Source organism: Canis lupus, chromosome 4 (assembly GCF_048164855.1).
Source record: "Canis lupus baileyi chromosome 4, mCanLup2.hap1, whole genome shotgun sequence".
Taxonomy (NCBI): Eukaryota; Metazoa; Chordata; class Mammalia; order Carnivora; family Canidae; genus Canis; species Canis lupus.
Window position 1 is genome coordinate 5,710,785 of NC_132841.1, and position 27,346 is coordinate 5,738,130.

The window sequence follows — 27,346 nt, forward strand, 5'->3', positions numbered from 1 at the left end:
CACGCAGCCCAGAGCGGAAGGGGCGTGGTTCCGGGGGCGGAAGTGGCCGAGAGCCGGAAGTGCGGGCGCGGGCGCGGGCGCGGGCGCGGGCTCGCGGGCCGGCTGGTGTGTCTGGAGCCGTGGGATGAGAATGCTGGTGGAAGGGAAGAACAAACGGAAGAAAAAGGGAGGTGCGGAGGAAGGGTGAGTGGCACGAGGCAAGCCTTCGGGAGCTCGGGCGGGCGGAGCGGTGGGACGTGGCATGGCTGACTCTGTGGCGTCCGTGTCCAGAGAACGCCCGGACGACGACGTTCGCGGGACTCTGACCGGAGACTATGTGGTTGGACTAGTCGCCCGCAGCTTGTTCCAGGGCAGGCGTCCCTCCGGAGACAGCGCAGCTCGCCTGGCGTCCCTCTTCAGCTCTTCAGAGCCTCAGCTTCAGCCCGTGTACGTGCCTGTGCCCAGAGTAAGTCACCGGGTGCTCTTCCGACGGGCCCGTTGGATAGGCTTCTAAAACACGCAGCCTGCGCCGCCTGGGTGGCTCTGCGGTCGAGCGTCTGCCTGCCTTTGGCTCAGGTCGTGACCCCGGGGTCTTGGGATCGAGTCCCGCATCAGGCTCCCGGCGGGGAGCCTGCTTCTCCCTCTGCCTGTGTCGCTGCCTCTCCCCGGGTATCGCTCATGAATAAACAGAATCTTTAAAAAACAAACAACAACAACAACAACAAAAACCTAAGCAGTTTACCTCTCAGTGCGTGGTTTCCAGAGTGGGGCGGAGAGAATTTAAGTAACCTTTCACTACTGGACATCCGGTGGGACAGAAAAATTGCTAATTTAGAAAGACTGTTAAATGATTTTAAAAGGTGAGATCTCAAACATAACTTACGACTTTTATTTTTTTTTTTTAATTTATTATTTTTTTTTAACTTACGACTTTTAAAAGGAAACCACCACGAAAAGGAAACGGGATGAGGAGGAAGAAAGTACATCTCAAATTCAGAGACCACTTTTGCAAGAACCTTCAAAATCAGTGAAAGCGAAGAAAAAACTTTCTGATGCACACAAAAGGTTGGTAGAATTCTCTTAAGTTGATGTTGAGGAAATTAGATGGTAAAGAAATTGAGATTTTGCACCTGCAGTGTTCATCTTTTTTTCTCATTTTGTAGTTCTAATTTTTACAAAAAAAAATTATTACGGAAAATCTCACACGTATTCAAAAGTTGAAAAGGGTGAAGAGAAGAGAACCTCACATACCCAGTGTCAACAGTTATTAATACTTGGCCAGTCTTGTTTCATCCTGACCCCATTCATGACTCCCTCATTAAGTGGAAGCAAATCTGAGATCTGTAATCTAAATGTGTAAATAATTCAGCATGAAGATGAGTTTTGTTTTCTTAAGTTTACTAAGTTGGAGATCAGATTTCTGCCATTAGCTTAAAAAATTTTTCTTTACAGTTGATTTGATCAAGATCCAAATAGCAGTCACATCCAGGTTCCCATGTACCTTTCCTTTAAGCCCCTGAAGTCTCGTTTCTCTATCACTATTGATGATGTTACCTAGTCACAGCTGTTCATTGCTAACAGTTACTCACTACTACTCTTTGACCTCCTACTTAGTGTATTTATGCATATCCTTAATTTCTTTGCTTTTCCCTCAGAGAAAGATGTTTTCTTCCTTGTCCAAATTAAATCAGTCACCCCTGCTGTGTATACTACAGACCTCTTCTACCTCCTTCTGGATTATGTCCTCAAATATATCCATTTTCTTTTCTTTCCTGTATCTTTCCTCTGTCTGCTATACAAATGTGCTCAAGATTATCATCCTAAAAAGAGAAATCCAACAAAACCAAACCCTACCTATAGTCATGTTTCCGTTTGCTACCTTCCTTCCCTTCGTAGTCAAGCTTTCAGAAAAATGTGATACTTGTGTGCTCTTCTTTTCTTGATCTGTTTTCTCTTCCATGAACTTGTAGTCTGATTGTTTGCTTGTTGTGTTTCTTTTTCTGTGATCTGACCAAACTTCTGAAACATTGCTCAGTGGAGCCATGCTGACCTAGTTGCCATATTTAATAGACAATAAAGCCTTTGTCTCATGAGTCTTCTCTTGTATTTCTCATGGGTACTTTTTTCTGCAGCTGTTAAGTAGCAATCTCTTCTGATTCTCCTCTTGTTTGTTTCTTCTCAGTGTTACTGTGGGTACCTTTTCTTCTGACTGCTCTGTAAATGTTGATTTTCCTCAGGATTCTGTGTTTGGTCACTGACTTTTTTCTACCATTCATTCTGGGCAACCTCATTTATGCCCATGGCTGCATTGTTCTGTTTTCTCTCCTGAGCTGTGAATCTGTTTACCTGCTAACATCTGCATCTATATTTTCTATATACAATTGACCTTTGAACAATGGAATGTTTAGGGGCATCAACCCCCACACAGTCAAAAATCCACATAGAAGTTTGACTCCCCCAAAACTTAACTACTCATAGCTTCCTGTTGACCAGAAGCCTTACCAGTACCATAAGCAGTACATAAAATACACGTTTATATATTTTATGTTATATATAGTTCTGTTTTTTTTAATTTATTTTTTTTTTTAATTTTTATTTATGATAGTCACACACAGAGAGAGAGAGAGAGGCAGAGACACAGGCAGAGGGAGAAGCAGGCTCCATGCACCGGGAGCCCGACGTGGGATTCGATCCCGGGTCTCCAGGATCGCGCCCTGGGCCAAAGGCAGGCGCTGAACCACTGCGCCACCCAGGGATCCCTGTTTTTGTAATTTATAATCAATTCCCCAACATATAGTATGTCATTAGTTTCCGATGTAGTGTTCAGTAATTCATCAGTTGCATATAACATCCAGTGCTCAGAAATATAGGCAGAGGGAGAAGCAGGCTCCATGCAGGGAACCCAACGTGGGACTCGATTCCAGGTCTCCAGGATCACGCCCTGGGCTGAAGGCAGCGCTAAACCGCTGAGCCACTCAGGCTGCCCTCCATGTCCTCATCACCCAATTACCCCATTTCCCCTGGATCCCTTCCAGCAACCCTCAGTTTGTTTCCTGTAGTTAAGTCTTTCATGGTTTGTCTCCTCCTCTGATGACTTCCCATTCAGTTTTTCCCTCCTTTCCTCTATGTTCCTCTGTGCTGTTTCTTATATTCCACATATAAGTGAAAACATGTAATTGTCTTTCTCTGATTGACTTATTTCACTCAGCATAATACTCTCCAGTCTATCTACATCAATGTAAAAGGCAAGTATTCATCCTTTCTGATGGCTCAGTAATATTCTATTGTGTATATATCTCACATGTTCTTTATCCATTTATCTGTTGATGGACATCTGGGCTCTTTCCACAGTTTGGCTATTGTGGACATTGCTACCATGAACATTGGGGTGCATGTGCCCCTTCAAATCACTACGGTTGTATCTTTGTGGTCAATACCCAGTAGTGCAATTGCTGGGTCACAGAGTAGCTCTATTTTTACTTCTTGAGGAACTTCCATCCTGTTTTCCAGAGTGAATGAACCAGCTTACATTCCCACCAATAGTGCAAGAGGGTTCCCCTTTCCACATCTGTGCCAACATTTGCTGTTTCCTGAGTTTAGCCATTCTTACTGGTGTGAAGTGGTATCTTATTGTGGTTTTGATTTGTATTTCCCTGATGCCAAGTGACAAGGAGCATTTTTTTTTCATGTGTCTTTAGGCCATGTGTGGGTCTTCTTTGGAGAAATGTCTGTTCATGTCTTCTACCCATTTCTTGACTGGATTATTTATTTTTTGGGTGTTGAGTTTGAGAAGTTCTTTATAGATCTTACACACTAGCCTTTATTTGATATGTCATTTGAAAATATCTTCTCATTCTGTAGGTTGCTTTTTTAGTATAGTGTTTATTCTTACAATAAAGTAAACTAGAGAAAAAAATGTTACTGAGAAAATCATCAGGAAGAGAAAATACATTTATAGTACTGTACTATATTTATTAGAAAACAGTTCACTTGTAAGTGGAGTTCATACATGTTGCTCAAGAGTCAACTGCACTTTAAGTTCAGAATGCTTCAGACTGAGCTGTTTATCTTCATCAAGCCTGTTCCTCTGCGTGAGTGATACCACCAGCCTTCCAGTTGCCTGAGCCAACAACTTGGGAGTCATCTTACACTCTCTTTTTTTCCCTGCACATCTAATCAGCTGCTGAGTCCTGATGATGCTGATCTCTTTGATCTTTTTCTGCCTTTCCACCCTTCTCTTTCTCTAGTTGGTCTGTTGTCTTCTTAGATAGTATGCTGTTACAACTATCTTCTTATTGATCTCCCTTTTCCACCCTTCACCTCTTCATAATTATCTTCTGCTCTGCTGCCCAAATGATCTTTTTTAGGCAATCTCCAAAGTCCTCAGTGGCTCCTTAGACTCTATGGGATACTGTCTAAGCACATTTTCCTAACAGTCATGGTCCTTGACCTGGTTCCTACCTCACCATGTTGTCTTGGTTCCTTTCACTCCTGCTCAGTACTTTATATGCCATAGTGGACAAAAAACTAGACATGAACCCTCAGTGGAACTTATGCTCTAGTGGAAGAGTAATACTGGTCAAAATTTAGGAAAAAAATGGTCACTTTGAGAATGCTGCTTTTTAAATTTACATATATTTATGAATCATGAATTTATATTTAGGGAAGCAAAAGTAGGTAGGAGTTTTTTTGTGAGAGAGAGAGACCATGTGTATGAGGTTGTAGGGGGAGGGTCAGAGGGAGAGGGAAAGAGAGAATCTCAGACTCTACAGTAAGTACAAAGCACAGGTGGAAATATTTTCTAATCCTTGTACTTTGTCAAATACTACACCTGACTTCCAGGACTCATTTCTTCTTTTCTTTTTGCTCTTTATTTTCTTTTGCCTTGTAAAGGAAAAACACTCTAGCAAGTCATGATTTAGAAGAAGAAATTCATCAAAAACAGGAACAGAAAAGGAATAATTTTCAATCTGGTATTAATGTAGCAGATAAAAAAGTACTTGATGTAGACCACATAGTTTTAAATCAAAGAAAGAAAATTGAAATCAACCAAGAAGAGGAGAAATTAAAGAATGAGAGAACTGTGTTTGTTGGGAATTTGCCTGTCACATGTAATAAGAAGGTAAGTGTATAATCTGCATGTTGTAAAGATTCAGTGTTAATAATTCATAGCTTAGTTTATTCTTCCTTCATTGAATAACTGCATGATTAATAAGTTATTAACATATTGACTTCATTATAAATGACTAGATTAATTAGATTGATTCCAGTATACACCCATTCCTTTCCATTACCGTAGTCAGTGCCCTAATACAAGCTTTTGCAAATCTTCTTGAAGTATTGCAGTGGCCTCCTATTAGGGTTTTCTTTTTTCTCCTAGCTATTTCTTCTGTTACATGTTACTAGAAAGTAAACCTGAAATAGTGCCTAGTGCATAGTAAGAGGCTCAATGAATGTTTGTTTTATAAATGGATGCATACATCCTAAGTTTCTTCCATTGTGTGGGGTTAAGTCCTACCTTTATAATTTATATGTGATAAAGATTATAAAAGATTGAAAGACAAAAATGTGTACCTTATAGGTAGTAATAACTTGAGTTGTGTTTATATTATATAAACATATATAACTTTCAGCCAAATTTTTTGTCTTTTATCTGAATAGTCAATTATTCCTGAAATATTCTTAAAATAAAACCTGGCAATAAAATATTATCAGTTTTACTTAATTCCTTTTTATAGCACTTATTTGATGTTCTAAAGTAAACTGAAGAATATATATACTTTTTTTTTCTTTTTTTTAGAAGCTGAAATCATTTTTTAGAGAGTATGGACAAATAGATTCTGTACGATTTCGTTCTTTGGTATGTGTTCTCCCCAACTTGAAATTGCAAATCTTAAAATGTATTATTGCATTTAAGTCAGACTTACTAACATGATGGTATTAGCGAGATGGAGAAGCACAACTTTTTTGAATCAACAGGTTCAAATCTAATTGAAGAGAAGAGATGCTCTTAGTATGTAGTGCTGGCACTTGGATTCTGTTCATATTTAATGAGTTCACATAGTAAAATGATACCATTGTTGGAGGGTGGATGTGTGACTTGTTTGCAGAACATTAAAACATGTTGAATAGCATTTCTAGAATCCTAGGCATTCAATACAGAAAGTTTGTGTGATTACTGCAAACAGTACTTAAATTCCGAGCATAGGAAGCCAAAGTTTCTATTTATTTAATTTTTTTTTCAAGATTGATTTTATTTATTAGAGTGGACATATGCTCTATACATGAGCTTGGGCGGGGGGTCGGGGGGACAGAGGGAGAGGGAGAGAGAATCCCAAGCCAGCTTCCTGGTGAACACAGAGCCAGATGCAGGGCTTGATCTCATGACCTTGAGGTCATGACCTGAGCCCGAATCAAGAGTCAGACCCTTGGGCAGCCTGGGTGGGTCAGCGGTTTAGCGCTGCCTTCGGCTCAGGGCGTGATCCTGGAGACCCAGGGTCGAGTCCTGCGTAGGGCTCCCCGCATGGAGCCTGCTTCTCCCTCTGCCTGTTTCTCTGCCTCTCTGTCTCTCTGTTTCTCATGAATAAATAAATAATATCTTAAAAAAAAAAAAAAGTCAGATGCTTAACAGAGTGAGCCACTCGGTTACCCAGGCAGACAAATTTGATTTTTGTTTTTGTTTTTGTTTTGTAAATCAATTTAATATTAAACCTTTATAGAAGGAGATGATATCTGATTTCACCAACTGAACACTCTATAGACGAGTTATAGCCGTGCTTCTTGGAGCGTGAAATAGCATCATTCTTTTTATTCTCATTTATAATTTTTAAGTGTAATTAATGCACATTAGAATAAAAGAAAAGTTTAATCCCTGTTTCTAACTGTTCTTCCTCATGTGACTCTCTAAAATGGGATTTCTCAGCCTTGATATATGGATATTTGGTGCCAGATTATTCTTTGTTATTGGAGGCTGCCCTGTGCATTAGAGGATGTTTAGCAGCATCTTTGACCTCTACCCACTAGATTCTGGTAGCACCCTCCCCACCCAGGCTGTTACTACCCAAAGTTTCTCCAGTCATTGCCAGATGTCCCCAGAGGACAAAACTGCCCTCTTGTCTAAAAGTAGACGATTCTAGGGGTACAGTCTGTTAAGTGTCCAACTCTCTGGGTTTTGCCTTACGTTGTGATCTCAGGGTCATGAGATCGAGCCCTGATTTGGGCTTCTCGCTTGGACCAGAGTCTGCTTAAGACTCCTTCTCCCTCTGCCCCCACCCCCACACTTGGCACATGTGTTCTTTCTCTTAAAAATAGACATTTCCCAAGGTTTTTGGCAGTCTCCATGATTCTGTCATGGTGTTTGTTTCTCTCTCTTTTCATATATATTTTGTCTGCCTTTTGGAGTCCCATTATCCCTATCAGATCTGTCCCTGACACATCCACTTGGGTATCTTTGGCACCCGGGTTTCAGCATGTCTGTGTCCACCTCCACTCTCCCTGGCCCCATCCCGTGCTGCGTGCTGATATTCTGTGTGAATTAGTGCCACCAAGGCTTCCTTTTCATTGCCTTGGATTCTTTGCCCACTCAGCCTATTTATTGTTGGTATCCCTGCCTATTTTTTAGCTGTGTTTTTTTTTCCCCCCAAGAGTCCTTCCTTTCTTCCTGCGTTGTTCCACCTAACTCCTCATTACCTCTTGCCAGAATAGTTGCAGAGGCTTGTTATGGTTTCTACCCTCAGTCTATTTCTGTTCAGCATACCCACTGTGAACTTAGTTTTCCCAAAAATTCTTAGTGAAACTCAGGATTATTACACACACACACATACACACCTTGGCCTGGTATTACTTTTGAGGAACCTGGCCAGATTCTTCCCTGTCCCTGGATTACTGGTCTGTTTGCTGACCCTGCTGTGCACTGTGTAGCACTGTATACTTCATCACGGTCCTTATGATACACTTCTCTAATTACTACATTGTTCATGTGTCCCACCAGACTGAAAGCAGTGATTGCTGGTACTGTTTGTCTTGCTCATCCTTGGGTCACCAGTACCTGCACATTATACACATCAAACCTATATGGAATTGCCTAAACTTCTTACATTTTTCTTTCTGTGAGTGAAATCTGTCCTGGTTCATAGCCTGACACTTGTCATGTTGTGGCCCTGAGGCCATGTGTACCTCCACATGATGAGACTTTTCTGCAGCTCTGAAGCTTCCCTCAATGCTGACCATACACTTGGGTTTTCTCACTCCTGTCCTTTTGCTCAGTTCATTCGTTTTGTTGGGCATCCTTCTTGAAATCTCATTTTGTCTATTAAGATACTGTCTGTATTTTTGTAGACAATGAAAATGTGACTTATTCTGGGGTACCTGGGTGGCTCAGGCAGTTATAAATGTCCGATTCTTGATTTCAGCTCAGGTCATGATCTCAGGATTGTGAGATCAAGCTCAGCAATGGGCTCAGGAGTCCACTTGGGATTCTCTTCTCCCTCTCCATCTGTTCCTCCCCCACCCCCGTGTTTGCATGCAGTGCAGTCTCTCTCAAATAAATGGATCTTTAAAAAAATAATAAAGTTTTAAAAAAGAAAATGTCACTCGAGTTTTTTCTGATACTTTATATCATTAAGTGGTATTTTTTTTCCTCTAAATTGTTTTTGTACCTTATTGCCTTATATTACACTTACTCATTTGTATCTTCAATAATAGGATCTAGATGGTTGCAGGCTCCTATAAGGCACCCAATAAATGTGTGTTGATGACTGTCATTCACCTATTGATAATTCACTTGGGCATTTCTCATGTCTTGCACTGTTATGTTGTATGTTAGCAGTTTGAACAGGACAAACTGAAAATTCCTTAGTTTTGCTATATTTTGGATGACTAAGAAAGATTTTCAGAGATTTAGAATTACTGCCTTAAATTAAATTGACATTCATAGGTGTTCCTGATCTGCGAACTTGCAGGTCTGTTTCTTTTCACCTTTGCCTTCTCAGTATCTTGACCGTATTGGTATATCCTGACAGTCACAGTTGTTGATTTGAATTTCCATCTACTCCATAAAGTTGTCCCTCCCTACCCCATTCACTCTTAAATAGTACTAAAGGAATACTATATATGGGCACCTGGGTGGCTCAGTTGGTTAAGTATCTGCCTTCCACTCAAGTCATGATCTCAAAGTCCAGGGATGGAGCTCTGTGTTGTTCTCCATGCTCAGTGGGAAGTCTGCTTCTCCCTCTTCCTCTGCCCCTCCTGCTTGTGCTCTTTCTCTCTCAAATAAATAAATGAATAAAATCTTTAAATAAATAAATAAATAAATGAATACTATATATGACTGAAACTAAAGTGAGCTTGAATGTAAAGGGGATTCCCTTATTTGCCCAATTAAAGATACCATGGGGTGTTTTTGTTTTTTTGTTTTTGTTTTTGTTTGTTTGTTTGTTTTTGCCAGCTGGCATATATCAACTTTTAGACATTTGGTTGAAATAATATTTCTTTTTGTTTGTTTGTTTTTTTGTTGTTGTTTTATTTTATTTTATTTTATTTTATTTTTTTAATTTATTTTTTATTGGTGTTCAATTTACTAACATACAGAATAACCCCCAGTGCCCGTCACCCATTCACTCCCACCCCCCGCCCTCCTCCCCTTCTACCACCCCTAGTTTGTTTCCCAGAGTTAGCAGTCTTTACATTCTGTCTCCCTTTCTGATATTTCCCACACATTTCTTCTCCCTTCCCTTATATTCCCTTTCACTATTATTTATATTCCCCAAATGAATGAGAACATATAATGTTTGTCCTTCTCCGACTGACTTACTTCACTCAGCTGAAATAATATTTCTTTACATTATTTACCAATTTAGTTTGATATCTCAAATCCTGTAGAATTTATAATAAAATATTAATTTAAGAAATGTTGCCTTTTTCCAAGCTTATTTTATAAAAGTTTTCCTTAATTTTTCATATGCATCTTCAACATCAGTGTCTTCTCATGACCTGAGACCCCTTTGAGTCACCTGACACAGTTCAAGGGCACAGTATGTCTACTTCCATCTAGATGGAAAGTTAATACCTATGAAATCTGAATATGGTCTTACATCATTGGAATATTTTGTTCTAAGCCTCCAGGTCCCATTCATATAACATTAGGATGGTTGTTTCTGATTCAGTATTTCTCTCGAATGTCTTAAATGATCACATCAGAGTAAGATATTTAGAATTCAGTTAATTAAAATACAATTAATTTGAAGTAATATTTCAGATAATGAATTTTCTTTAATACTCTTTTTTTTTTTCTTTTTTCTTAAAAGATTCCAGCAGAGGGAACTTTGTCCAAAAAGTTGGCAGCAATAAAGTAAGTTTATAATTACAGAAAGGGAGTAGATTTAAACTCTTTTCCATTTTGGTTAAAAGTTGAGATCATGTTTTCATGGATTTTTATATTTGTGTAAGACGTCATACTTGACCATTTTCTTACGTCTGTAATAGCATATAAATTTGTAAGATATTTGTCTTTTAAGCCTTAAAATAAATGGTAGAGTCACAGAAAGTATTATAAAATAACTCACTAGAAAATGTACCATGAAAAATTTCAAGGGCGTTTAATTGAGCATAGTGCTTGGAAGAGAATAAGAAAGTCTTGTGCCCAGATATTCTAGTATAAATCATAAATACCATATTTTATCAGTTCTAAGGCACACGTTTTCCCATATCTTAATAATTTGAAGTCAGGATGCATCTGAAAGTCCGGAATGCCCCATAGTTGTTGTTGGTAGGTTAGGTTTTTCCAGAGTTCCATGTTTGCTTCTGTTGGTCACCTGGGGGTACTGCGACTCTAATACCACTTCAGGCTCTCTGAGGGTTTGGAAACTAGACTGGTAGTATGGTTTGTGGTTCGTATTTTCAGAGAATTTTCCCCTATCCTATCCACTTGGTGCCAAGGATAAGACATTCAAGTTTCTTTACTCTTCCTTTATTTCTCATTAATCTTAAAAGTTGAAATATAATTGACATATAACATTTAAAATGTTATATGTTAATATAAGGTTGTACAGTTTAAAGTGTAAACCTTTATTTCTCATTTACCTTCAGTTAAGTGCAGCGTTTCCTATTAATCTCTGATCTTGGGTTTTGTTTTTTTTTCTAACTAGCACATGTAATATAGATTTTACAAACGTATATATTTGATATAGATATATTAATAGTTATACAGATAACATCTGAATGTAGGTACAGTTATAATAGATAAAATAAAGTAATATACCGTCATGGTACCTAGGTGGCTCATGCCATTCAGCGTCCAACTCTTGGTCTCAGCTCAGCTCTTGTTCAAGCCTCATGTTGGGCTCCATGCTGGACATGAAACCTAAATAGTATTTATATATATAATATTTATTTCCATATATTTTATATATATAACATATATATATAAATAAAAAAATATATAAATATATAAAATAACATACTTTGAAAACATTGCAGTACAGTGGCCAAGACGTGGAAGCATCATAAGTGTCCATCAATAGATGAATGGGGGGAGACACACACACACACGCATGTACATGCAGGAATGCAGCCCGAAAAAAAGGGAAGGAAATCTTTCCATTTTTGACAACATGGACCTTGAAGGCATTAAGCCAAGTAAAGTAAGTCAGTGAATGAAAAACAGCTCAAGGGGCAACTGGGTAGCTCAGTTGAGTGTGTTGGTTTGGGCTACCTGTCATGATCTCAGGTACGTGGGACTGAGCCCTGTGTTGGGCTCCACATTCAGGAGGGAGTCTGCTTCTCTCCCTCTCCCTGTCCCCCTGCTCGTGTACACTCTCTCTAAAGTTAATAAATCTTTAAAAAAAAGAATTCAAAGACACAGACTTCTCTGTGGTGAAACCCTTCGGTGGTTTCTCTGTGTGAAGAAGGTGAACGAGGTCGAAAGGTACAAACTTCCAGTTACAACTAAATAAGTCATGGAGATGTAATGTACAGTATGGCGACTACAGTAATAATACTGTATTGGTTATTTGAAAGTTGCCAAGAGAGTAGATCTTAAAAGGTCTCATCATAAAGGGGTACGTGAGTGGCTCAGTCGTTAAGTGTCTGCCTTTGGCTCAGGTCATGATCCCAGGGTCTTGGGATCCAGCCCCACACCGGGCTCCCTGCTCAGTGAGCGCCTGCTTCTCACTCTGCCTGCTGTTCCCCATGCTTGTGTTCGCTGTCTCTCAAATGAATAAAATCTTTAAAAAAAAAAAGTTCTCATCATAAAAAAATTTATGACCATGTGCGGTGATGGATGTTAACTAGACTCCTTGTGGTGATCATTTTATAGTATATGCATATACCGAATCATATTGTACAACAGAAATTAATGTTATATGTCAATTATGTTTCAATAAAAAGAAGTCCCTAGTTACCTCAGCCAGTACTGATTGAATAAAGTTTTTAAAAAATTTTCAGGGGATCCCTTGGTGGCTTGGCGGCTTAGCACCTGCCTTTGGTCCAGGGTGTGATTTTGGAGTCCTGGGATCGAGTCCTATGTCGGGCTTCCTGCATGGAGCCTGCTTCTCCCTCTGCTTGTATCTCTGCCTCTCTTTCTCCCTGTGTCTCTCATGAATAAATAAATAAATAAAATATTTTAAAAAAAGATTTCATTTGAAACTGTATAAACTGTATAAACTTTCATTTTATACCTGAAGCTAATGTAATGTGTTGACTATACTCTAAATTTAAAAATATTCTTGGGAATCCTACAATAACAGGATTTTTGAATTAGGTGGTCCCTTTGAGCATTTTGGTGAGTTTGTTTCTACATTCATCTCTAATTTAGATTTGTTTGGCAGGCAGAGTTTCTGCCAATTTTTTCCCATACCCATACAATGTCAGGTATATAGTTAACACTTGATAAGTATGTGTTAGTATATGTTACTGACTCCACTAATGTTTGTTGGGTAACCAAACATGTCAGTCCTGCCGTACACAGGGCATTGTCCAGCTGCTGTAAGGAATGGGAAATTTGATAAGACACAGGCCACCTTCTTCAGACCATATAGGCCTATTCCTCTCTGAGGCTGGAAGGGCCCAAGTGTCAACAGAAACCAAGATCTTGATAGGAGTGTACAATAGCCCTAAGTAGTTTTGGTGCCAGAAAAATGGAATTTTCACACTCTGATTGCCATTGGCCTCTGTGACACCTGCTCCCAATTAAAAATTTTTAAAAATTATTTGAACAAATAATGAAACAAATGGTTAAAAATAAAGTATAAAAGTGTATGCAGTGAGTGGCACCTGGGTGGCTCGGTTAAGTATCCGACTTTTTTTTTTTTTTTTAATTTATTTATTCATGAGAGATGCAGAGAGAGAGAGAGAGGGAGAGGCAGAGACACAGGTAGAGGGAGAAGCAGGCTCCACGCAGGGAGCCTGATGTGGGACCCGATCCCGGGACTCCAGGACCACGCCCTGGGCCGAAGGCAGGCTCTAAACCGCTGAGCCACCCTGGGATCCCCAATTGTCTGACTTTTGACCTCAGCTCATGTCATGAGTTCAAGCCTGGCGTTGGGCTCTATGCTGTGCATGGACCCTACTTTAAAAAAAAAAAAAAAAGGAAGGGAGTAAAAAGTTTCTCTCCTAGACTTTTTCCCTTAGCCATTTTCCTGCTCTAGGCAGCTACTGGTTTTACTTTTTTGTATAACCTCCTAGAGACGTTTTATGCACTTACACACTGATACACACACATATATATGTTACTCCCCACACACATAACTTTTGACTTAGTAGTATTAAATGTGCATACTCCTCCACATGTTCCTTTTTTCCCCTTACTATAAACTGGAGATGTTTATCAGTGTAAAAATTATCCCCCTGTTCTTTTTCAGAGCATCTCTGTATTCTGTAAGGTATGCCATAACTTGTGTCAGCAAATTCTCCACTCATGGACATTGATGTGTTGTGGCAGTCTTGTGGCCATTACAAATAAGGCTGGACTGAATTACCTTGTTTTCATGTAATTTTGTACATGTGAGAATTATCTGTAGGATAAACTTTCTAGTAGTGGAATTGTTTGGTCAAAAATGTATTTGCATTTGTGATTTTGACTGCTATCCTAGAGATGGTAACCGATGTATATTCTCCCACCTTTACAAAATATAGGTTTTTTAGCTTTTCAGTGATAGGTGAAAAATGATACTTGTAATTTGCACTTCTCTTGGAAACAAGCATCTTTTCATATATTCAGGAGTCTTTTGTGCTTATCTGAGTTGTTGACCATCATTTTTCCGTTTTTTTGTTGTTGAATAGTTTCTCATAGATATGTGGATGTTAAGGAAATCAGCCTTTAGTAATTTGAGTTAATGAATATTTCTCCTTATTTTTAGCTGCTATTTTGCTTGGAGGATTTTGCCGTGTAAAACTTACTTTGTTTTTTCATATAGTCCATTCCTTTGGCTTTGTTTCTACATTATTAAGGCATCACTTACCTTCAATAAACTGCATATATTTAAAATGTACAATTTTATGAATTTAGCGTATGTACGTGCTCATGAAATCATTCCCACAGTCAAGATACTGAATACTAACATCACTCTGTATCATCGCCTTCGCCTCCCCACCCCATCCCCAAGCAGCCACTGACCTGCTCCCTGTCTCTGTTGTTAGCGTGCGTTTTCTAGAATTTTATGTATATGGACTCATCATGCAGGAGATAACTGTTACCTACTTCTTTTGCTCAGCATGATGATTTTGAGATTCGCTCATGCTGCTGGATGTTCAGTGGCTTGTTCTTTCTTTCTTTTTTTTTTTTTCTTATTGCCCAGTAGTATTCCATTGTGTGGCTGTACCAAAATGTGTTCATCATTCACCAGTTTGATGAATATTTAGGTTATTTAGGATTGGGGCTATCATGAATTACAGGTTCTAAAAACATTGGTATACAAATTATTTTTCTTGCTAAAGTATCTGGAGGTGTGGGATTGCTGGGTCTTGTGGGTATGTCAGTTTTCTAAAAGCTGCCAGATAATTTCCAAAGTGGTTGCAGCATTTTACATCCCACCAGTTGTATGAGAACTCCAGTTGTGTCACATCCTCACCAGCACTTGTCAGTCATTTAATTTTTAGCCATTCAGAAGGTTTGTCATGTGGTTTCTTTTTTTTTTTTTTTTTTTTTAAACTGTTTTCTACTTTTTTTTAAATTTTTATTTATTTATGATAGTCACAGAGAGAGAGAGAGAGAGAGAGGCAGAGACACAGGCAGAGGGAGAAGCAGGCCCCATGCACCGGGAGCCCGACGTGGGATTCAATCCCGGGTCTCCAGGATCGTGCCCTGGGCCAAAGGCAGGCGCCAAACCGCTGCGCCACCCAGGGATCCCTGTCATGTGGTTTCAATTTCTGTTTTGCTGATGACTAAGGATATCAATTATCTTTTCATGTGCTTATTGGCAGTTTGTATCTATTTGAAGAAGTGTCATTTGAAAAATTTTGCCCGTTTTCTGGTGGCTTGTCATTTTATTTTATTTTATTTTATTTTATTTTATTTATTTTTTAATTTTTATTTTAATTTTTATTTTTTTAGAATGGGGAAGGGGCAGAGGGAGACAGAATCTTAAGCAGGCTCCATGTGTGGAGCCCAACATGGGGCTTGATCCCATGACCCTGAGAGCATGATCTGAACAGAAATCAAGAGTTGGATGCTAAACTGACTGAGCCACCCAGGGGCCCCAGCTTAGTATTGAGTTGTATGGAGTTCTCTATTTTGAATGTAAGACCTTTTTCTGTTGTACATGCTTTGGATATTTTGCCCCAGTCTGTGGCTAACTTACTTAAGGGTGTCTTTTTTTGTTGTTTTTGTTAAGATTTTATTCATGAGAGGGGCAGAGACACAGGCAGAGGAAGAAGCAGGCTTCTGCGAGGAGCCTAATGTGGGACTCAATCCCAGGATCCTGGGACCATGACCTGAGCCAAAGGCAGATGCTCAACCACTGAGCCAACCAAGTGTCCCAGGGGTGTCTTTTAAAGAGCAGAAGTTTCAAATCTTATTGCAAATCCAGTGTAGAGAGTGCTGTTTTCTAGTGGTCTGGTCAGGTGGCTGTGGGGTTCACTGATGTCCTGGCTCGGCTGCAGATGCTGGCAGGCCCCGTCTGTCCCTGTGTCAGTGTGTCCGGGGGTCTTCCCTCTCATAGCAGCCATGCTCTGCCTGATGCCTTTGGTGGGTCTTGTGCTGGAGACCATTTCCCACTCCTCACTGTGACAGGAGGCCTCCATTCTTCCAGCCTCAAGGGTATATCCCCTGTGCCCTAGAGGTGACAGGGTTTGTTGCCTCTGCCCTAGCAGCTTAGCCCTCTCTGTAGGGAGAAGAATCCTGGTGGGGCTTTGTGCCCTTTGCACACTAGCCTTGGCCCTTCTCTTCTCCAGCCACACGCTCCATGGGTGCTTTTGGGCTCCCGCCCGCTCTCAGTCATTCCCCAGGGACATTGGCAGAGCCCACTCATGGGCATGCACCACTGTGTTGGCGGCCTCCAGAGATGCCATTTCAGGACCAGCCCACACTCAGCTTTAGCAGTTTATTAAATATTAGCTAAAATCAGTCCAACTCGCTTGTCTGGCACCGGTCCTGTGAACCAGAGCTGCTTCCTGTCTCTTGAGGTGGACCGATCTTTGCTTAGGGTTCAGGCTGCTGGGTTTCACTTTGTCTTCAGCTCTGGTGGCTTACAATGTTATAGGCTATGTGGCTTCTTATTGTTTAGGGTGAGAGTGATGCTATTCTTGGCTTTGTACCTTCTAGATGTCATTAGTGTTTTTAAATCATCTATCAAGGGACACCTGGGTGGCTGAGCAGTTGAGCATCTGCCTCTGGTTCAGGTTGTGAACCTCTCTATGTCTATCATGAATAAAATAAATAAAACATAAATAAAAATAAATAAAATATTTTTTAAAAGATTTTATTTATTTATTCATGAAGAGAGACAGAGAGGCAGAGATGCAGGCAGAGGGAGAAGCAGGCTCCATGCAGGGAGCCTGACGTGGGACTCGATCCCAGGACCCCAGGATCACATCCTGGGCCAAAGGCAGGTGCTAAACTGCTGAGCCACCCAGGGATCCCCAAATAAATAAAATCTTTAAAAAAAAAAAATTTATCAAGCCTGATACAAAACATGTTCTTGCCACATCTAAGGGAGCAGAACTGCATTCTTGCCTTCCTATTCCCTGTGCCAAGGATCCTTTCTCCTCAAGTAACAGTACAGTTAAGAGTTTTTAAAGTCACTTTCCATTTAGGTTGTCTTGGGATTAGGCCTAGTCCATTTGGGCTGCCATAACAAAATATCACAGACTGGATGGCTTTTTATAAACAATAGAAATTTCTTTCTCACAGTTTCAGAGGCTGGGAAGTCAGAGATTAGGGTCCCAGCGTGGTTGCATTCTGGTGAGGGTCGGCTTCCTGATTCATAGCCAGTGCCTTCTCACTGTGTCCTCACATTTTATATTGTGAGATAAGATTTAAAAAGGGACTAGGAGCTCTGTGGGGTACTTTTTTTAAGAGCACTAGCCCCATTCATGAGGATCTCACCCTATGACTTTAGCAACACCCAAAGGCCTCACCTTCTATTACCATCACATTGGGCATTAAATGGATTTCAGTATATGAATTTGGAGAGGATGAAAACATGACAACACCAGGATTGCTGTAGGACATACTAATTAGGATGTTGTCAGCAAATGTGTGTTGCACAGACTGAGTAGGGTCCCTGGAGTCACGTAGGTGTGTTTTAAGTCCTAGGCTTGCCACTTCTTGCCTTGTGATCATGGCACTTCTCTGAGTCTCAGCTTTCTTATCCATAAAATCAGAAAAGTAACACCCATGTCAGAGATGTGAGATTAAATGAAATACATAAAATGTCTAACCAGTACCTGATATTATATTAGGCATTCAGTAAATCATAGCTAGTTTTATCAATATAAAATTGTCACATAGTGTTGTATATTATTACAGAGTGCCATGAATAATGCTCTGGTGTTTCCTAGTATCTTTCTTGATGCTACTCATTCGTTTATTAGCGTTTTTGTTACTTCAAAAACAATAGGTTCGTGTCTTCAGAGAAGAATCTCTGGTCATTAGTAGGTCCTTTTTGCTGATTGGTCACATCTAAATTACATGACCATTTTTGGAAACCTAGTGAAATAGTGGGTGTAGGCATTGAGCAGCAATAACTGCAGTTACTAAGAGTGAAAACTAGTCATGACATGTTTCCCGTTGAAAGAACACAGCACTACCTCTAGTCCTGACAAAGGGGTGCAGTCTGAGTCTGATCATACCTCTGGATCTGGCTGCCAATTTGCCAAGAAATCGCAAGGACAGAGGTACACATTGAATTATATTGTTAGCTTGCATTCAACAAAATCCAGGCTTTGGAAATTTCACTAGGTTGAACAGTGAGGTAAAGAGAGAGAGGGACGCCTGTGTGGCTCAGTTGTTGAGCGTCTGCCTTTGGCTCGGGGAGTGATTCTAGGATCGAGTCCTGTGTTGGGCTCTCTGCATGGAGCCTGTTTCTCCCTCTGCCTGTGTCTCTGCCTCTCTTTCTATGTCTCTTGGGAATGAATGGATGAATGGATGAATGAATGAATGAATGAATGAATGAATGAATGAATAATAAATAAATAAATAAATAAATAAATAAATAAATAAATAAATAAATAAAATCTTTATTAAAAAAGAGAGAGAAAAGTGGAATCCTTGCAGGGGCACCTGGATGGCTCAGTCTGTTAAGTGTCTGACTTCGGCTCAGATTGAGATCTTGGGGTCCTGGGATCGAGCCCCGTCGGGTTTCCTGCTTAGTGGGGAGTCTGCCTGTGCCTCTTCCTCTGACCTTCTCCCAACTCGTTTGCTCTCTCTGCCAAGAGAGAATAAAGTCTTAGAAAACAAAAGGAGATGGGGGGGAATCCTACAGACTAAACCAGACTCAAAAGACTTCCAGAGTCCCCAAATGGACAAGACCAAAGTATAATCAAAGAGTACACACTTGAGTAACAAAATCACGTAGACATGCAAGGAGGTGGTTTCTGTAAAAGTGGGGGGGAGGGGTTACCTTTGGAGGAGGGGAGGCACAGAGAGAGGCTTTGGGGTGGACAATGGCTGCAAGGGTATTGATCTTTGATATTTCTCTAAGCTATACACATTTGTGTAGTTTTTATTTTACAGTAAGACGAATCAAGTTGGCAGTCACACCTACTTATATGTGTGTTAAGTACAGAGCTGCAGCTAAGATGATCATTTCTAGCCTTGTAGCATTGCATGGGTGGCCTTGCTTGCTCTCTTGTAGTGATGACTAATAAGGAGGCACAGGTTACATGTTTTGTCCAATAGCTGTATAAGTCGTGTGTGATTTTTTGAGTTGTTATTAAGTAGTTATTAAAAGAGATGAAACTGGGACACCTGGGTGGCTCAGCGGTTGAGCACCTGCCTTTGGCCCAGGATGTGATCCTGGAGACCCGGGATCAAAGTCCTGTATCGGGCTTCCTGCATGGAGCCTGCTTCTCCCTCTGACTGTGTCTCTCCCTCTCTCTCTCTCTCTCTCTCTCTCTGTCTCTCAGAACGAATAAATAAAATCTTTAAAAAAAGAGAAAGAGAGAGAGAGGTGAAACTTCCCCCCAGGAATTCTTGTCATAGGTGTTGATTGAAAGTGAGAAGGAAATAAGCTGTATTTTTTTAGTGACTTTGAGATTAATAGCTTTTATATTGTCTTTTCTTGTTGTATAGACGTAAAATTCATCCTGATCAGAAATATATTAATGCTTATGTATTTTTTTAGTGACTTTGAGATTAATAGCTTTTATATTGTCTTTTCTTGTTGTATAGACGTAAAATTCATCCTGATCAGAAATATATTAATGCTTATGTTGTGTTTAAGGATGAGAGCTCTGCTACAAAAGCCTTGAAAAGGTAATTTTATCTCTTTGAGATTTGAACAGAATGATTGTATTTAAGTGATTGTGTGAGTACATGTGTTATTCTTTGGTTTGACTTTAGAGTGAATATTACAGTTAATATTCGGTGCTTATTTTTAACAGCCATTTTCCCCTTCGTATTTATAATACAGAAACGGTGCCCAAATTGCAGATGGATTTCGTATTAGAGTTGATCTTGCATCTGAGACTTCATCTGTAAGTAGTACTTGAGTTGTGTAAAGAACTTAACTAGAGGGATCCCTGGGTGGCGCAGTGGTTTAGCGCCTGCCTTTGGCCCAGGGCGCGATCCTAGAGACCCGGGATCGAATCCCACGTCAGGCTCCCGGTGCATGGAGCCTGCTTCTCCCTCTGCCTGTGTCTCTGCCTTTCTCTCTCTCTCTCTGTGACTATCATAAATAAATAAAAATTAAAAAAAAAAAAAAAAAAGAACTTAACTAGAGTCTCATAAAATGAAACGTTTTCTTCTGAGGTTTTGCTAGGAGAGGAATGGAATCAGCAGTGAGCGTGAGGAAGCTGAGAAGGAAACATTTTTGCCTTTTGTGGTATAGTGTTGGTGCCCAGAGTGGCACAAGGACCTCAGTCAACAGCTTCCAGCCACCACTCCTAGATCAAGCAATTAGAGAGAGTTACCCTGGAAGGGATATTGGAGATCACTGGGGCTGACATGTTCTTTCACATACTGAGATTGAGAAAGGTAAACTGCTCCTTAAACAGTTTTTGAGTCCCTACTCTATGTCAGGCATGCAGTGCTGAGATACAGTCTCACTTCTCTAGAGGTTCACAGTATAAAGGTGAAGACAAAACAGACAGGCTGATTGTGGCTCTATTTTATGATAAGTACACCAGATGCTTTGGCAGCTTAGGATAGGGACACTTGAGGTGCCAGCAAGAAGGGACAAAGGAGGGCTTCCAGGAGAACAGGTGCTCTGTCAAACTTGAAAGATGAGTCCGTGTTATCTAGGCCCAAGAAATTTTAAATAGTATATGTAGTGGAGGCCAAAATTTAATTGGCTTCGGACCGGCAAGAGCTTGATACAGTTATTAGAGGTAGAGTGTGAGGAGGAACAGCAGTTAAGAGTTGCTGTTGAAGAACTAGGAAGAGGCCAAATCACGAAGAGTGGCCTGCCGTGTTGAGGAGTCTGGATTTTATCCAGGAGCAGTCCCACAGGTTTAAATGCAGGAGCAACCTGCCCAGATTTGCAGTTTATAAGATCTCTCACAGTGAGCAAAGGCTACGTTGTAAGGGCTCACCACAGGAACAGAGGGTGCATTACCATGGCTAAGAAATGACCTCTCTGGCTTTGACCATTGACCCATCCTGAGGGCCAAATCCATCTGCTGCTTGTGTTATTTAAGTAAAGTCTTAATAGCACACAACCATATACATTAGGTTACATGTTAATGGCGGGGGTGGATGGCAGGGGTGGTGGGGTAGTTACAACAGAGACCACACGGCTGGCCAAGCCTGGCATACCTGCTGTCTGGCCCGGTACAGAGACAGTTTCTAATCTAGCATGCCCTTTTTGAGCATGGCCATGTGTTTGTGTTAGCTGTGATAAAAAAAAAAAAAAAATAACTACTTCCTCTTATGCTCACTCACTTTGAGCGGGAAGAAGGAAGAAACAATCAAATAGAGGACTGGTATGAGTTCAATCAGGAGGTGGAGGGGGCGGCTAGGTGGCTCAGTTGGTTAAGCCTCTGCCTTTGGCTCAGGTCATGATCTCAGGGTCCTGGGATCGAGCCCTTTGTCGGGCTCCCTGCTCAGCAGAGAGCCTGCTTCTCCCTCTTCCCCCTTGTGCTCGCTCTCTTACTTTCTCTCTCACTGTCTCTCGAATAAATAAAATCTTAAAAAAAAATAAATAAATCAGGAAATGGAGACCTGTCAGATATGTGGGGCGAGAGAAAGAGTGCATTTTAGGATGGCTTCCATTTGCTGCTCTAGTTATTTTTATTCTCTTTATGTTTCAGAGGGACAAGAGATCAGTGTTTGTGGGAAATCTCCCGTACAGTAAGTTCATTTAAACCAATAAAGCACCTGTTTATCATTAAAATAACAGGAAAATAATAACTAAATAATAACGATGTTTTGCTTTAAGACTAACTTAAAAAAGTATGGAATATAATGTGACTAATTTTCATGGGGCTCACTATATTAGCTGTATTATGTTAACTTGCTACATTATTAAACATCTCCAACTTTCTAAGGCAATCCTGTTCTTACTTATATTTCTGACTGAATTTCTTTTTAGAAGTTGAAGAATCTGCGGTTGAGGAACACTTTTTGGATTGTGGGAGTATCGTGGCAGTAAGGATTGTGAGAGACCGAGTTACTGGAGTTGGCAGAGGATTCGGTTACGTACTCTTTGAGGTATGGGAGACTAGTGATTGTCACTGTTCTCTGAAATGCACTGGACAGGCTGTCACTGCTCTTTCATCATTCAGACACAACTCACTGTCACCTTCAGATTACATCTTCAGAAACCTAAACTCAGAACCTGCCATGATAGACTATCGTTCCTGTCATTATACCTCACCAAAAGTCATTCCAGTTCACTCTTTCTCCATATTAATGTTAGTAAATAATATTTTAGGTACTGAATATGTAAGGTATTAAATCTCGGAATTTCCACCTTCCATGAAGTGGAAAAAGATTGAAATCCATCATGATCTAAGTGACATTTCAACACGTGGTATTTACAACCAACTTCCCTAGGAAACCTTCCCTGGTTGGGTTTTAATTCATTTGGGTACAGGTTGTGGCTGGCTCCAGTGGAGGTCTCGTGGCAAGAAGCTGCTAGATAAGAGATTTGGAGGGGATCACATAGACTAGTAAGGAGGAACCTTTACATGGGAATCTTAAGATTGGCAGCTATGCTAGTCACCTACGTGGCTGTCCTGTGCCCAAGAGAGACAACTTTTTTAAGATGATTGGTTGATTGATTGATTGATTCATTCATGAGATACACAGAGAGAGAGAGTGAGAGATAGGCAGAGACAGAGGCAGAAGGAGAAGGAGAAGCAGGCTCCATGCAGGGAACCTGATGCGGGACTCTACTGCAGGATCGAGTCCTGAGCCAAAGGCAGACGCTCAACCACTGAGCCACATAGGCATCCCCTAGACAACTTTGTATGAGGACAGGAATAAAGACAGCATCAAGTTTCTAGGGCTCTTTTTATCCAGGGTGCTTAACTTTTAGCCAAAAGGCAGGCTTTCTCCTCTCGTGAGTTAGCCAGAGGCTAGAAGATTGCAACTTGAACAATTAGCATGAAAGTGTTCCAGTGAGACCATATTCCTTGAAAAGCCCTTGAAATGAGAGTAAAGGGGACGCCTGGGTGCCTCAGCAATGGATCCTCTGCCTTCAGCCCAGTAGGCTCAGAGCATGATCCCAGCCCGGGTCCCACATCGGGCTCCCTGTGAGGGGCCTGCTTCTCCCTCTATCTGTGTCTCTGTTTCTCTCTGTGTCTCTCATAAATAAATAAATAAAAGTCTTAAAAAAAAAAAGGGGGAGGGGATCCCTGGGTGGCGCAGCGGTTTGGCGCCTGCCTTTGGCCCAGGGCGTGATCCTGGAGACCCGGGATCGAGTCCCACATCGGGCTCCCAGTGCATGGAGCCTGCTTCTCCCTCTGCCTGTGTCTCTGCCTCTCTCTCTCTCTCTCTCTCTATCATAAATAAATAAAAATTAAAAAAAAAAAAAAAGAAATGAGAGTAAAAGATGAGAAGTGAAAGGACTCCCCAAGTTTGCGCTGAGTCTCAGTCCAGATGAAAAGAAGACATACCTCATGTTGGGCACCAAATGACGTAGTTTTTGGAGTGTTGGTGTTGGAGTCCAGAGCTGAAGGCCAAGGAAGAATTGTTGAGCTGTCTTTGATTCAAAAAGGTGATTTTATTAAAAGCACGGGGACAGGACCCATGGACAGAAAGGGCTGCATTTTAAGTGTGAGGGGTGACTTGATTTTATACTTGGGACTTAGGGGAGCTAAGGACAAAGGGAGGTTTCCAAAAGGACTTTAATATGCTAAAGAAGACTCGGATACTGGAGGCCTGGCTATTGTCAAGCTAAGGGAGTTTGTTTTTCCCTCTGGTAGGCATTAAAAATTAAAAGAGTTGAGAATTCCCTGGAGGAACATTATACTCTGCCTATTTCAAGTATTTGTCAATGGGCCACAGATTATAAACTATTTTAATTTTATTTACATTCCCTTTTTCCTCTGTTTCCCACATCCTTGTGGAGGGGAAGGTGATGTTAAGGCTCCAGGAAATTGAGTCTGTGGGTCTCTGGGTGTTAGGCGATTGATAAGAATGCTTTTTCCTCCTAAATCACTAAGACGTTTGTAAACTGATGGACACTCATACTTACAGGACTGTCATCCCTATCAGTTAACCATTTGTTTTTCCCTTCCCTTAGTTTAAGGGCACCCAAGGAATGCCTGAGGAATGTCACACATATCCCACCTGGGAATCCGCTTGTGCTTTGTCCTCAGCTAGCTTTCTGCTCTGTCATGAAAGAGACGTAAAAAAAAAAAAAGAGACGTGACCATGTTTAATACTCTTGCTATGTTTTATTATGAGGTAGCTTTTGAGAAAGGTTGTCACAGCCTTTTGTTTCCATCATTACTGCATTGGAGTTACCTCACTTTCTCTTCTGTCTACTATTGCTTGATAAGTTTGTAAGGTCCTTTAACAAATATGAATATTCAGGATTGTTAGCATTTAGTGGTTCTATATTACACTAGAAAAGTAATAGAACTTGGAATATAAACAAAATCCTGCAAGGCATCTAGTTCAGCGTCTCAGACTTCCCTTCTCTCAAGTCAACTAACACAAGAGGAGGTTCATTGATTTAGAAGATTGCACATGACTAATCTTGGCTGAAACTCCCGTTTTACAATGAGAAAAATGAAGCCTGTCGAATTGTGATTTACCTGACTGTGACAAGGCAGCTGAGTGCTTCCTGGGGGAAAACTCATGAGGAGCATGGTGAACACGACACTTCAAGGACAGTTGTTGAAACCCATGGGATCGAATCTCCTGGATATGGAAATGGGAGGGGTTTCTGTCTGTCAGCAAGCTTAAAAATTGTTCTAATCCATTCAAGTCAGAATTTTACTAGTTTCTTGGCAGAGGATTTTCTGGTAGAAATTAATATATTGATTTTTATTGCAGAATACAGATGCTGTTCATCTTGCTCTGAAATTAAATAATTCTGAACTGATGGGAAGAAAACTGAGAGTCATGCGTTCTGTTAATAAAGAAAAATTAAAACCAAATTCAAATCCCAGTTTGAAGAATGTTGGTAAACCTAAGGAGGGACTTAATTCCGCTTCAAAAAATGTAGGACTGTGTAAAAATTTGTTTATTGGAGAAAAAGCTGTTCTCATTAAGAAGAAGAAGAAGAAAGGACAAAAGAAAAGTGGACACACTAAGAAACAGAAAAAACAGAAGTAACCACCTGAAGATTATTTAGTTCCTGCTGAGTACTGGTAATAAAAGTGTGGTAAACCCATGAATTGAGTTTCAGTTTTTTATGGATGGTGCGTGTGAAACGTGGAAACCTTTTCATTCTATTCACATTGTAATAACATCTTTGAAGCCTTTGTTTTAGGATGTAGGCAGATTAGTCACCATGATTATTATGTGTTTCTGCTGATGGTATAAGGGATGATTTTAGACTTAGGGTAAACACTTAGAATTTTAGTGGTTATGTATTAGTGTAAGTTAGAAATATGTAATTAACACTTCAGATGGTTATTTCAAGAATTGAGATGAGAATAAAGTGAGTAAATTAAAAAATACACACTTTAATACTAGCTGACCTAGACAGAGTTGGAATACTGATCTAATACAAACCCCAGTCCCTAAGAAGAAAGGGTTTTAAGGGCTGTTATATAATAGCCACTCGTTCTTCATCCTTTCTCTTGAACTTGTGAAAAGGGGAGTTCTGGGTTTCTATTTTATTTCATCAACCTAGTAGTAATAAACCCAAGGATTTTATATGACTTGTTGCTTTGATTTCTTAACCAGTAATTAAACTTGTTATTGAAGTCCTTGGGAAACTGTCTTGTCAAGCAGATTTCAACTTTTATTTCTGTTTTTTAATTTGAACAAATATTCTTCCAGGAAAACTTGGTATTCTTAAATTAGTGTCATGCAATAGAATGAAACAGTCATTCAAAAAACCCCATTTAAAGGATATTTTCTAATGAAATATGGTAAATAAGTCATAAAATTCAACAAGAGAGAGAATACCATTTCATTTTCCTTGGACTCAAGCCTATGCTGTAGATGTTGGCCCACTCACAGAACTTACCAAGCGGCCTCTGTGCCCAGGAGGGAGGGGTGGGAGAAATCCAGGAGTGCTGAGTCTTATGTGTATCACTTAGGTAGGTGAGGGGATTGAGAAACAGTGAGTTATTACTGATTATTTTACTTTAAGATTTTTTTTTTAAGATTTTTATTTATTCACGAGAGACACAGAGAGAGAGAGAGGGACAGAGACATAGGCAGAGAGAAGCAGGCTCCATGCAGGGAGCCGGATGTGGGACTCAATCTTGGGACTCCGGGATCACACTCTGGGCCAAAGGCAGGTACTTAACCACTGAGCCACCCAGGCATCCGTAAGATTTTTTATTTATTTGACAGAGTACAAGCTGCGGGAGGAGCAGGGAGAGGGTGAGGGAGAAGCAGGCTTCCCACTGAGCAGAGAGCCTGATGTGGAGCTCAATCCCAGGACCCTGTGATCATGACCTGAGCTGAAGGTAGATGCTTAACTGAGCCACCCAGGTGCCCCATTATGGATTATTTTTAAAATCCTGCCTTTTGGGCATAGCACCAGGAAAACCTACTAGGTTAAAATATAATTTGTAGAAATTAGAGCTCTTATTTTCCTGTATCCAGAGAGTAGATATTTCATGTTTAGCATCATCTTAGCATCTAGTTTTTCATAAGTATGGTTCAGTAAATACTACTTGATAATCTTAAGCATTTTTCCATATGTTTCAGTTAAACTTACATAAAGATACATTGCCTATAGACTTTATAGACTATCACTGTAGGTAAAGACTATATGGTGTATAATCTTCTTGTATCTTATAGTGTATATATTGGTATACATTATATTATGTATAATTTACAGTGTACATATAAGTTTGTATAATTTTAGTCTTTAACGTAGAGTGCTCCTTTTGGTCTCTAGGTTTTTATGTAAAGAGCCCTGGACAGGAGCATAGGGGCATCTGGTTCTTTTTTTTTTTTTTTAATGGTTCATGTAAGGGCTTTATTTATTTATTTTTATTTTTTTAAAGATCTTATTTATTCATGAGAGACGCAGAGAGAGAGAGAGAAAGAGGCAGAGACACAGGCAGAGGGAGAAGCAGGCTCCATGCAGGGAGCCCAACGTGGGACTCGATCCCAGGTCTCCAGGATCACACCCTG

The 27,346-nt window shown here is 40.3% G+C and overlaps 1 protein-coding gene across 4 annotated transcripts; it reads left to right on the forward strand.

The window, feature by feature from the left end:
• The first annotated feature begins 21 nt into the window (after positions 1-21).
• Positions 22-25,422, forward strand: RBM34 (RNA binding motif protein 34). Of its 4 annotated transcripts, XM_072823005.1 has the most exons (11): positions 22-183; positions 271-445; positions 920-1,044; positions 4,873-5,101; positions 5,780-5,839; positions 10,284-10,327; positions 19,805-19,888; positions 20,046-20,109; positions 21,883-21,922; positions 22,164-22,282; positions 25,079-25,422. In XM_072823005.1, the coding sequence occupies exons 1-11, from the start codon at positions 125-127 to the stop codon at positions 25,358-25,360; spliced, it is 1,281 nt and encodes a 426-aa protein (XP_072679106.1). In that variant the 5' UTR covers positions 22-124; the 3' UTR covers positions 25,361-25,422. The 4 variants fall into 4 exon arrangements, with proteins under 4 accessions (XP_072679106.1, XP_072679108.1, XP_072679107.1 ...); XM_072823007.1 differs by lacking the exon at positions 19,805-19,888; XM_072823006.1 differs by lacking the exon at positions 5,780-5,839.
• The last annotated feature ends 1,924 nt before the right edge of the window (positions 25,423-27,346 follow it).

What these genes read in the sequence shown, in the direction of transcription:
- RBM34 (XM_072823005.1), top strand. Translation starts at nt 125, where the DNA reads ATGAGAATGCTGGTGGAAGGGAAGAACAAACGGAAGAAAAAGGGAGGT. An exon ending in GCTACAAAAGCCTTGAAAAG is followed by an intron (nt 19,889 to 20,045) that starts GTAATTTTATCT and finishes TTTATAATACAG; the next exon opens with AAACGGTGCCCAAATTGCAG. An exon ending in TGTGGGAAATCTCCCGTACA is followed by an intron (nt 21,923 to 22,163) that starts GTAAGTTCATTT and finishes ATTTCTTTTTAG; the next exon opens with AAGTTGAAGAATCTGCGGTT.